Below are 12,748 nucleotides of genomic sequence, written 5' to 3' on the forward strand. Positions count from 1 at the left end.
TCTTGAGGGAGAAAAAATCAGTTGCAGGTAGTACACACTAGAACTGTAGAACTAAGTTTCTTTGAACAAAAAGACATGAAGCAAATACGATGGACTTCAGTTAACAGACCCTTGTATGCAATGATTCTAGCCTTAGTTTTATATGAAAATAAACAGTTTGCGGCTTTCTGCCTCAGTACCTAACATTAGCTCGTGACTGTTTATTAGCTTTCTAGTGCAGTTGACCCTTGAACAAAGCAGGGATTGGAGCACTAGCCCTCTGCACAGCCAAAACTCCACATATTACCTGTAGTGGCCCTCCATTATATCCAAGGTTCCTCTGAATCCCTGGTGGCTCAGTGGTAAAGGACCTGCCTGCCAAAGCAGGAAACATGGGTTTGATCCCTAGGTTAGGAAGATCCCCTGGAAAAGGAAATGGCAACTCACTCCAGTATTCTTGGCTGGGAAATCCTGGCTTGTTACAATCCATGGGGTCACAAAGGAGTTGGACATGACTGAGTGACTAAATAACAAATCTCTGAATCCACAGTTCCACATCCTTAGATTAGACCAACTGACTGTGGATTGTGAGGCACTGTAGTAAGTACTACTGAAAAAAGTTTGCTTATGCTTATGTAAGTGGGCCTAGGAGATTCAAACCTATGTTGATAAAGGGTCAATTGTAATTAGGTTTCAGAGCTTGTATTTTGTGCTTCTAAAACTTAATATGTTGACTGCAGAAAGAAATTTCATGAGGTTCCCAAATGAGGAGCAATAAGAAGTAATAATCAAAATTCAACAATAGTTCATAATAAGAATGAAATAAAAATAATGAGATGTTTGGGGGAACCACAAAACTAAGTCAAACAAAGAGAGAAATTTAAGATATACATGACCTATCATAACATGATGTTAATTCTTTTTTAGGTGATTTTATTTATTTATTTTTAGTTTGATAATTCTTTAATTTTTTTTATTGAAGTATAGTTAATTTACAATATCATTACATTAATGCTTAACAAAAAGGGGAGAGGAAACTTGCCATTAATAAAATACATACTAATACCTCCCTTTTAGAAAGAACAGATTGATCACAAACCAGAATTATGGACATCCAAAAAGCAGCATTAAAAAAAAAGGAAAAGAGGAAAAAACTCTTGAACTATTCAGAATCGTTTAAAACAGGAAATAAATATCTTTAAAATGTAAAAACAGACAAACCAGTTACATACAAAAAAACAAAGTGGAAAAACTAAAACATATTTGAAGCATATTTATAGTATGTGGCAATGAAACAGATATAAATGGAAGATATGTCCATTCAAATCCAACAAGTAGCCAGCATTTATAATGCAAAATACAGGTAACATATTACAAAGTATTTTAAATTGTAGGTCTGCGCAATGGAGTATTGTGAAACAAGTTATGGCTACTATGAAGACTATTCAAGAAAAATGATTAGCAAATAAAAATATATAGTCTCAACATGTCTCTATTTTTTTTTTTTTTTTCTCTGTGTCCCGGCGCTTGAGGATAGAACCGGCGGACTGCTGGCCGCCGGTACCGAAGACATGACGCCGAGGGGGCTAGAGCCCGTTCCCTCTACCTCCGTACATTACGCGGATCGGGACTGCACGCCCGACCCGCGCCAAGAAAAGGAGGGTCATGTCTCTATTTTTTAAACAAGTTTTTAAAAGTATTTAAGTTGCTTGAGAGACTTACATAAAGCATATTGTGGAACAGCAATTATATCAAATGGAATGATGTATTGCTTGAGCATCTTATGTGGTACAAAGACAAAGCTGTGAATGGATAAATATTTCCTTAGAAATCCTAAACACTAAAGATGAATGTTGTTAATAGATCTTTTAGGGTCTAGGATTTCTAGAGCACAAAATTTACATTTCTAAACCTATTGGACACTGAAATAAACTTATAAGTAAGTGAAAATCAACTTGCATGTAATAGAAAAAAAAAGCATGTGAAGTATGAAATAGTAATCAGTGACACACAGTACCAAAATACTAAAGAAAAGCTAAGTTTATTAGAAAAGATTAAATAGCTGCAGTTAAGATAAATTATACTGAAACAGTCTAGCTTTTGCATTTACTAACATGAACAATTATACCAAGAAAGATTTTAAAGTATTTTTATTTTTTAAATTTTACTTAGCATTTGACACACCACTCATTTATACAACAAATCTTCATTGAGTATATTCTAGATGCTACATAGAAAATGAAATTTGGCCAATGAGATTTATGACATTTAAAACAGAATATGGTAGCTTCACTGAGTGTAAGGCACCACTTAATAGAAAAGATATTTTTATGGCACTTTATATAGAATCATTTAGTCATTTTCTGTTAGTTAAAATCATCTTTACTTCTCATGGCAACAACTAGATGAAACACAATAAAATAATAAAGGTTAGGAATCAGACTTCTCTGAAATTTATAACCTAACAATTTTGGCTTTAAAATGTTTTTCAAGATTGACAAGGTAGGGGCGGCGGTCCTAAGATGGCGGAGGAATAGGACCAGGAGACTGGTTTCTCCCCCACAAATTCATCGAAAGAACATTTGAGCGCCGAGCAAATTCCACAGAACAACTTCTGAATGCTGGCAGAGGACATCAGGCACCCGGAAAAGCAGCCCATTGTCTTCAAAAGGAGGTAGGACAAAATATAAAAGATAAAAAGAGAGACAAAAGAGGTAGGGACAGAGATCTGTCCCTGGAAGGGAGGCTTAAAAGAGAGAAGTTTCCAAACACCAGGAAACACTCTCTCCGGTGAGTCTGTGGTGAGTCTTGGAATCTCAGAGGGCAAAATAACCAGGAGGAAAAATAAATAAATAATTAAACCCCACAGATTATGTGCCTAACAGCAACTCCCAGCAGTGCAACAGCCCAGATGCTCACATCCCCCACTAGTAAGCGGTGGGTGGGGAGGGGGGTGGCCCGGGCTGGGGCAAGAACAGGGAGGGGTGGGCCGCATTGCTTAGGATAAGGACTGGGCCTGAATGCCCTGAGGGCAATCTGAGGGAACTAGCTTGAGATAGCAACCCAGACTGTGGGATAGCTATCCCGCGATCCAGGGAAAAGCCTTAACCACCACCAGGCACGCTAGCAGAACAAAGGACTGAGCACAGCTAGCCGGCTGCGGACCAGCCCATTCCCCTGCCAGCCGGGGTGGGGGTTGGGGGGGGGGGTGGGGGAGCCAGAGCCAGAAGGGGGTAATTGCGGCCCCAGAGAGGAATCCTATACCAACTGAAAGCAGACTTCGTTGCTAACCAAGACTTCTTGGGATTCTGGACAGTCAACCTCTGCTGGGAGGGTCGCAGCTAGAGATCAGCTTCTCAGAAGAGACACACGGAACACCTGAGAAGGTGCGCCCGTTGTACACCCACAAAACCGAGTGGCTGGGATGGGGGAGGGATAAGTTGCAGCCTTCAACTGGGGGCAACTATGTGCACCAAGGACCTGGTCACCTGAGATGCTCGGACCTGGGACGGGCACAAAACGCAGGCCCAACCAAGTCTGCGCCTTTGTGGAGTACCTGAGAAACTGAACCTGAACCTGAGCTGCTTAGACCTGGGAAATGCATGCAAACCAGGGCCCACGTCAGACAGTTCCCAGCAGAGCAACCTAGAGTCTGAGCAGTGTAGACTGGGAAAGCACACACGCCGTGAGCGGGGGCAAACCCAGTGTGGCTGAATCACTGTGAAGACATGCCAGTGATATTTGTTGGCAGTGTTCCTCCCTCCCCAAAGCACGACTGAACAAGCGAGCCTAAAAAAAGCGACCACCACTGCGCCTCTTGTTTCAGGGTGGAAAATAGACACTGAAGAGACTAGCAAACAGAAGAAGCTAAAATAAACAGAGGGAATCACTTTGGAAGGGACAGGTGCAATAGATTAAAACCCTGTAGTTAGCACGGACTACATAGGAAGGGGCCTGCTGCTGCTGCTGCTGCTGCGTCATATCAGTCGTGTATGACTCTGTGCCACCCCATAGACGGCAGCCCACCAGGTCCCCCTGTCCCTGGGATTCTCCAGGCAAGAACACTGGAGTGGGTTGCCATTTCCTTCTCCAATGCATGAAAGTGAAAAGTGAAAGTGAAGCCACTCAGTCATGTCCGACTCAGCGACCCCATAGACTAAAGCCTACCAGGCTCCTCCATCCCTGGGATTTTCCAGGCAAGAGTACTGGAGTGGGTGTCATTGCCTTCTCCAAGGAAGGGGCCTATAGACTGTGAAAAGTACAAGCTGGACCATGAAACTATCTGAAAATGAACTGACCCCACACTGTCTGCAACAGCTCCAGAGAAAGTCTCAGATATATTTTTACTATTATCATTTTTTAAAGTAAAAAAATTTTTTATTTTATTTTATTTTTTTGTTATTTTTAAGTCCCCATTACTCCAATAATTTTCATTTTTATAAGCTACTATTAGCTTGCAAAAAAAAAAAAAAAAGAAAGAAAGACCCTATTTTTAAAGCAAACTTCAAAACCAAAAGCTGGTTCTTTGAGAGGATAAATAAAATTGACAAAACATTAACCAGACTCATCAAAAAACAAAGGGAGAAAAATCAACAAAATTAGAAATGAAAATGGAGAGATCACAACAGACAACACAGAAATACAAAGGAACATAAGAAACTATTATCTGCAACTATATGCAAATAAAATGGACAACTTGGAAGAAATGGACAAATTCTTAGAAAAGTACAACTTTCCAAAACTGAACCAGGAAGAAATTGAAAATCTTAACAGACTCATCACAAGGACGAAAATTGAAACTGTAATCAGAAATCTTCCAGCAAACAAAAGCCCAGGTCCAGATGGCTTCACAGCTGAATTCTACCAAAAATTTCGAGAAGAGCTAACACCTATCCTACACAAACTCTTCCAGAAAATTGCAGAGGAAGGTAAACTTCCAAACTCATTCTATGAGGCCACCATCACCCTAATACCAAAACCTGACAAAGGTGCCACAAAAAAAGAAAACTACAGGCCAATATCACTGATGAACATAGATGCAAAAATCTGTAACAAAATTCTAGCAAACAGAATCCAACAACATATTAAAAAGATCATACATCATGATCAGGTGGGCTTTATCCCAGGGATGCAAGGATTCTTCACAAATCAATCAATGTGGTACACCACATTAACAAATTGAAAAATGAAAACCATATGATTTTCTCAATAGATGCAGACAAAGCCTTTGACAAAATTCAACATCCATTTATGATAAAAACTCTCCAGAAAGCAGGCATAGAAGGAACATACCTCAACATAATAAAAACCATGTATGATAAACCCACAGCAAACATTATTCTCAATGGTGAAAAATTGAAAGCATTTCCCCTAAAGTCAGGAACAAGACAAGGATGCCCACTCTCACCACTACTATTCAACATAGTTTTGGAAGTTTTGGCCACAGCAATCAGAGCAGAAAAAGAAATAGAAGGAATCCAGATTGGAAAGAAGAAGTAAAACTCTCACTGTTTGCAGATGACATGATCCTCTACATAGAAAACCCTAAAGACTCCACCAGAAAATTACTAGACAAGGCTATGGTTTTTCCAGTGGTCATGTATGGATGTGAGAGTTGGACTGTGAAGAAAGCCGATCACTGAAGAATTGATGCTTTTGAACTGTGGTGTTGGAGAAGACTCTTGAGAGTCCCATGGACTGCAAGGAGACCCAACCAGTCCTTTCTGAAGGAGATCAGCCCTGGGTGTTCTTTGGAAGGAATGATGCTAAAGCTGAAACTCCAGTACTTTGGCCACCTCATGGGAAGAGTTGACTCATTGGAAAAGACTCTGATGCTGGGAGGGATTGGGGGCAGGAGGAAAAGGGGACGACTGAGGATGAGATGGCTGGATGGCATCACCTACTCGATGGACTTGAGTTTGAGTGAACTCCAGGAGATGGTGATGGACAGCGAGGCCTGGCGTGCTGTGATTCATGGGGTCGCAAAGAGTCAGACATGACTTAGTGACTGAACTGAACTGAACTGAATCAATGAATATAGTAAAGTTGAAGGATGTAAAATTAACACAGAGAAATCCCTTGCATTCCTATATACTAACAATGGGAAACAGAAAGAGAAATTAAGGAAACAATTCCATTCACCATTGCAATGAAAAGAATGAAATACTTAGGAATATATCTACCTAAAGAAACAGAAGACATATATATAGAAAACTATAAAACTGGTGAAAGAAATCAAAGAGGACACAAATAGATGGAGAAATATACCACGTTCATGGATTGGAAGAATCAATATAGTGAAAATGAGTATATTATCCAAAGCAATCTATAGATTCAATGCAATCCCTATCAAGCTACTGGTATTTTTCAGAGAACTAGAACAAATAATTTCACAATTTGTATGGAAATACAAAAAAACATTGAATAGCCAAAGCAATCTTGAGAAAGAAGAATGGAACTGGAGGAATCAACCTGCCTGACTTCAGGCTCTACTACAAAGCCACAGTCATCAAGACAGTATGATACTGGCACAAAGACAGAAATATAGATCAATGGAACAAAATAGAAAGCCCAGAGATAAATCCTATGGACACCTTATCTTTGACAAAGGAGGCAAGAATATACAATGGAGAAAAGACAATCTCTTTAACAAGTGGTGCTGGGAAAACTGGTCAACCACTTGTAAAAGAATGAAACTAGAACACTTTCTAACACCCCACACAAAAATAAACTCAAAATGGATTAAAGATCTAAATGTAAGACCAGAAACTATTAAACTCCTAGAGGAAAACATAGGCAAAACACTCTCCAACATAAACCACAGCAGGATCCTCTATAACCCACCTCCCAGAATGTTGGAAATAAAAGGAAAAATAAACAAATGGGGCATAATTAAAATTAAAAGCTTCTGCACAACAAAGGAAACTATAAGCAAGATGAAAAGACAACCTTCAGAATGGGAGAAAATAATAGCAAACAAAGCAATGGACGAAGAATTAATCTAAAAAATATACAAGCAATCCCAGCAGCTCAATTCCAGAAAAATAAAAGACCCAATCAAAAAGTGGGCCAAAGAACTAAACAGACATTTCTCCAAAGAAGACATACAGATGGCTAACAAACACATGAAAAGATGTTCAACATCACTCATTATCAGAGAAATGCAAATCAAAACCACAATGAGGTACCATTTCACTCCAGTCAGAATGTCTGCTATCCAAAAGTCTACAAGCAATAAATGCTGGAGAGGGTATGGAGAAAAGGGAACACTCTTAACATTGTTGGTGGGAATGCAAACTAGTACAGCAACTATGGAGAACAGTGTGGAGATTCCTTAAAAAATTGCAAACAGAACTGCCTTATGACCCAGCAATCCCACTGCTAGACATACACACCAAGGCAACCAGAAAGGAAAGAGACAAATGTACCCCAATGTTCATCGCAGCACTGTTTATAATAGCCAGGACATGGAAGCAACCTAGATGTCCTTCAGCAGATGAATGGTTAAGAAAGCTGTGGTATATACACACAATGGGGTATTACTCAGCCATTAAAAAGAATACATTTGAATCAGTTCTAATGAGGTGGATGAAACTGGAGCCTATTATACAGAGTGAAGTAAGCCAGAAAGAAAAACACCAATACAGCATACTAACACATATATATGGAATTTAGAAAGAAAGTAATGATAACCCTGTATGTGAGACAGCAAAAGAGACACAGATGTATTGAACAGTCTTTTGGATTCTGTGGGAGACAGCAAGGAATGGATGATATAAGAGAATGGCATTGAAACATGTAAAATACCATATGTGAAACAAATTGCCAGTCTAGGTTTGATGCACGATGCAGGGTGCTCTCTGGGCTGGTGCACTGGGATGACCCAGATGGATGGGATGGGAAGGGAGGTGGGAGGGGAGTTTAGGATCGGGAACACATGTACACTCATGGCGGATTCAAGTCAATGTATAGCAAAACCAATACAATATTGTAAAGTAAAATTAATTAATTAATTAATTTAAAAAGAAAAAAAAAGATTTACAAAGTAAAATAAAACTTAAGTGTAACTGAATTTATTAATTGTGAATAATAGCAACAATAACAACAGATTTTAAAAGAGGAAAGCAGCATGATCTGAAAACCAGGAAAAGAATGAAAATAGGTGAAAACACTGTAAATAGGTATAAAATTCAGTATAGAATCCTGAACAAAGTAATTATGAAAAAATTAAACAATAAAAGTAACAATTCATGCTTTAAAATTTTAATGGAAAACTACATTGGGTAAAGGGTAAAAATTATAGCTAGTGTCTGAAAAGGAATCACAGATTATTACCTTTAAAAACTTGTTTCAAGAAAACAAGCTTTTCAGATAATATTCATATAATTTGTCATTATAGAAACATCTGTGCAAGAATCTAACTTTTGCAAAAATATGTCAAAATGCCTTATGTCAATATCTGAGGGAGCACATCATTTTAAGTGTAGTTTGATTCTGTTTTATGTGACTCAATGTGCTACTGCTGCTGCTGCTGCTGCTAAGTCACGTCAGTCGTGCCCGACTCTTGTGCGACCCCACAGACGGCAGCCCACCAGGCTCCCCCATCCCTGGGATTCTCCAGGCAAGAACACTGGAGTGGGTTGCCATTTCCTTCTCCAATGCAGGAAAGTGAAAAGTGAAAAGTGAAGTCGCTCAGTCGTGCCCGACTCTTAGCGACCCCATGGACTGCAGCCCGCCAGGCTCCTCCGTCCATGGGATTTTCCAGGCAAGAGTACTGGAGTGGGGTGCCGTTGCCTTCTCCCAATGTGCTACTACTTCCTAACAATTCAATATTGTATATGGTAACTTAAGAGATATATCTGATATCAGATACCTTGGCATGTCCCTCCTGTGTCTGTGAACGCATGGCCTATTCATAACATTTAGATAACTCTTTAAGTGTTGGGGCATTTGATTTTAAACAGTTTCTCCAGCTCCTAGCAGATAAAGCAGTGCTTCTCAGTCCGATGTAGTTTAAGTGAGAGAAGGGTCATGGTTTTGCTGGGAAAGTACAGTACCTTCGGGGTGAATTTAGCTCTTGTTCCCTGTATGAACGTTTATTAACAGCAAGCCCTCTGGTTCTTTTAACTGATTGGGCTCAGCTCACAATTAATGCCTCCTATTGAAGACGGACTGTTGTTGTTACTATGAGTGCATATTTTTCCTGTGTCAGGGCGTTTTTTTGTTAGTGGGTTCACAAAGGCTGTTGACAGGCCTAATTCTCTCAGGTTGTGATAACTAAATTTTGCTAAACAAATTTTATTACCATGGTTATAGTTGATTGTGTACTGTTCCTATTTAACTTCTTTCTCATGCTATCACTTCAGGGAAAATATATTCCTTTCTCATTCTTGCTATGAGTTTTAGCCATAGGGAACATACCAGAAACGTAAGACAGAGTCTTTCTTTCAGTTGGTTAATAGCACTAATAATTTACATGACTGAAAAAATAATGATGGCTCTGTACTAGTAAATAATATGGAAATCTTCACCTTTTTATTTCGTTTATTTGCGAACCACATAAAATAGAGAAAAAAATAACATGAGTGGTAGAAATGGGATGCACAGTGAATATTTTTTATGTACAAAATAAAGTGAAAGGGACAAGTAATCCTAAAACTTGGAAACATACAATAAGCCCAGTGAATTGAGATGCTCCTAGTAACCAAAACACATGTCTAGAATATCCATGGCCTACCTGAAATCTCTCTGCCAAATTAAGTCCTCCTGATCCATTACTTATCAGTTGACTTGGTTTTTCTTTGTAGAAGCCTTCCCTGATCCCTTTAGATTGGATTTATTGAAGTTATCAAGGGGTCCTATTGTATTGCTACCATACCAATTACTCACTATACATAAAACTCTCTGGTAGGCAGAATAATGTTGCCCCTAAAATGTTCAGCCCCTAATCACCTGAACCTGTGAATATGTTACCGTCTATGGAATCTTGACAGATATGATTAAGGTTAAGAACTTTGAAATGAGGAGATTATCCTGGATTATCCAGATGGGTGCAATGTAATCATATGTGTCCTTAATGAGAAAGAAGGCAGAAGAGTGGATCTGAGAGCTGCCATGAGGACTCAACAGCTGTTGAGTTGGCTTTTGCAAATGGAGGAAGAAGGCCATGAGCCAAGAAATGCAGTAGCCTCTAGAAGCTGAAAACAAGTTTAGTCATCAAGAAAATGGACCCTTAATCCTACAACTGCAAGAAAATGAATTCTAACAACTCAAATGAACAGGAAATGGATTTTCCTGCAGATCCTCCAGAAAGGAACAGAGACTGCTATTTCAAGAGCACAAAATTCAGGCCAAACTGACTCAGATTTCTATGAATAATGACCTGTGGAATTTAGAATATATTTTATTGATTATATTTTATTGATTATATTCCATTAGCTAGATCGTTTCTGGGGTAATAATATATTTTAGATTTATCCTCAATATCTTTATCAATATTGAGACAATCATGGATCTATGTGCCTTGATAAGCATCCCTTGACCTCATCTTTCTCTTGAACTGGAAACCACAATGGAAGCAGATTAAGTATAGCTCCATTTAACTATAAAAAATACAAATAAGGCTATAACTAGGTACACAGTGTCAGTAGGTCAGATGAAATATTTAAAGATTTGTCTGTATTAGTAAAAATATATTTAGATGATTCAAATTATTTCAGAAATTAAGGGATTTTAAAGTATCTTATTCCCCCAAAAAATCTGTTTTAGACTTCTCTACCTCCCAATCTAAAGAAAAGATCTTAAAATGATGTGGGAAAATATAAATGAGTCATTTGCCTTCTGTCTCAACTAAATGAATAATTTACTTTTACCTTTTAGAAAAGATTGAAATTCTCTGGTTTTGTCTTCATTGATTTTCTCTTCTAGTGAGGAATATGTGCTCCTTACATCACTCACGGCCAAAGAAATATTGTCAATCTTCTTCTGCAGAAGGGTTAGTTTCGTTGCCTGGTAGTTCATCTGGTCAGTCATTTTTTGTGTCACTGCTGATATATAAGGTGAGAACATAGGAAACATTTAAAAATTCATATTTAAAACCACTCAAATCTCATGATAGATCGTGTGGTAATTCAGATAAACCGTGTTTGTGCTTCATATTTGAAAATATAGATTATATACACTTGGCAAATGGCATCCTAAATTTTATACTATTTAGGGGAAGAAATTTATAAAAAGCATTCTAATATCTTAGAAGTCTAAAATGTTTTAATTTTGCCCAGAATTTTCAGTCTCTCTTTTCTTAAAGAGTGTCTGTTAAATTTTCAATAGATGAGGAAATTGAGAGTCAGAAAACTAAAATAACTTGCTTGAGGTTACCAAGCTAATGTCTCATCTTCTGCTTTCAAAGATGTAACTTTATATATATATATATATACATATACATGTGCATACATACTACATACATATACCTACACATGCATATATTACATATATATGTAGTTTGTATCTGTATTCTGAGAATTTTTTATTTACTGCTGCTGCTGCTGCTGCTAAGTCACTTCAGTCGTGTCTGACTCTGTGTGACCCCATAGACGGCAGCCCACCAGGCTCCCCTGTCCCTGGGATTCTCCAGGCAAGAACACTGGAGTGGGTTGCCATTTCCTTCTCCAATTCAGGAAAGTGAAAATTGAAAGTGAAGTCACTCAGTCATGTCTGACTCTTTGTGACCCCATGGACTGCAGCCTACCAGGCTCCTCCACCCGTGGGATTTTCCAGGCAAGAGTACTGGAGTGGGTTGCCATTTGTTTACTGAGCTATTCTTTAATGAAAGATAAAGAGATTCAGAATTTGGTTAGAATAACTTTATAAAGCAATGATACTTTCCATACCTTTACATGTGATTTCAATAATTCAAGGAGGCTTTCATTGTATTTTGTGAAAATACTGATGTTTGACCCCTTAACAAAAATTGAGTACAGTTTATAAGCTATATTCACCTGAATTCTTAAAGAGATTCCCTTAAATCAGATTCCTCAATTTGAGTGCCTTGTTTTGTATGACTAGATATATGCCAAATATAGATGTTTTTAGCAGTAACAAACTTAATGTTTCTAAGAGATGAAGCCTAAAAGGAATGGTGAAGTATTTATGATTAGAAAGATGAGAAAGTATGTGACATGCCAACTTTAGATCAACATGATATTCTTGTTGATTCTGAGCCACAATTCTTTGCCCTAGTCTGTCATCAATACACCTTGGCAATCTCTTATCAAACAAAGGAAGAAAGGCTTCTTAGCTGCTTTAAAAAGATCAAGTCCTGCCATCCATGCCAAAGTTCTTCCATAATTGTACTCTTTGGAGGACAATAATGTGATTTAAATTTGAAAACCTGTGAATTCCTTACAACCTAGTGTGACAGCATTTCTATTCCCTTCTGTGTCTGTACAGAGAGCTCCAATAATTACACACGTTCCCTTCATGTTGGGAACCAGCAATTCATTCAGTTTCACCTAATACACAGCAGCAGTAGAAAAGGGTCAAGAGGTACATTAATGTGTCCTCATCAAACATTTGACAGGCAAGTGATGTATTGTTTGTAAGTCTTCATAAATAGAGTTGACAATGATTGGGTTAGGGACAATAGTAATTGCAATCTGTGACCTGGGTCACCACAGTCTTGGGGCTGCTGCTCCAATCTTCCTCTGCCAACAGCCGCGTGACTTTCAGCCTGTTTGCTGTGTATCAGCTGCTGTTGTTCCTGGGCTAGATA

At 38.4% G+C, this 12,748-nt stretch overlaps 1 protein-coding gene and 1 non-coding gene across 3 annotated transcripts in view; both read right to left on the minus strand.

Annotated features, from left to right (window-relative positions):
* MMRN1 (multimerin 1) overlaps positions 1-12,748 on the minus strand; it is a 104,644-nt gene that overhangs the window by 21,859 nt on the left and 70,037 nt on the right. Inside the window, exons 5-6 of one of the 2 annotated variants that reach the window (XM_012179683.5) lie at positions 12,640-12,741; positions 10,851-11,021 (exon numbers count right to left, since the gene is read on the minus strand). In XM_012179683.5, the coding sequence (XP_012035073.2) occupies positions 10,851-11,021; positions 12,640-12,741 (273 nt within the window). Of the gene's footprint in view, positions 1-10,850; positions 11,025-12,639; positions 12,742-12,748 lie in introns of both variants that reach the window. The other variant, XM_012179682.5, reaches the window with a different exon arrangement.
* LOC114115453 (small nucleolar RNA SNORA57) lies at positions 1,493-1,641 on the minus strand. Its single transcript, XR_003589793.1, has one exon. It is a non-coding gene; the product is annotated as a small nucleolar RNA SNORA57 (small nucleolar RNA).

This window comes from Ovis aries, chromosome 6 (genome assembly GCF_016772045.2).
Source record: "Ovis aries strain OAR_USU_Benz2616 breed Rambouillet chromosome 6, ARS-UI_Ramb_v3.0, whole genome shotgun sequence".
NCBI lineage: Eukaryota > Metazoa > Chordata > Mammalia > Artiodactyla > Bovidae > Ovis > Ovis aries.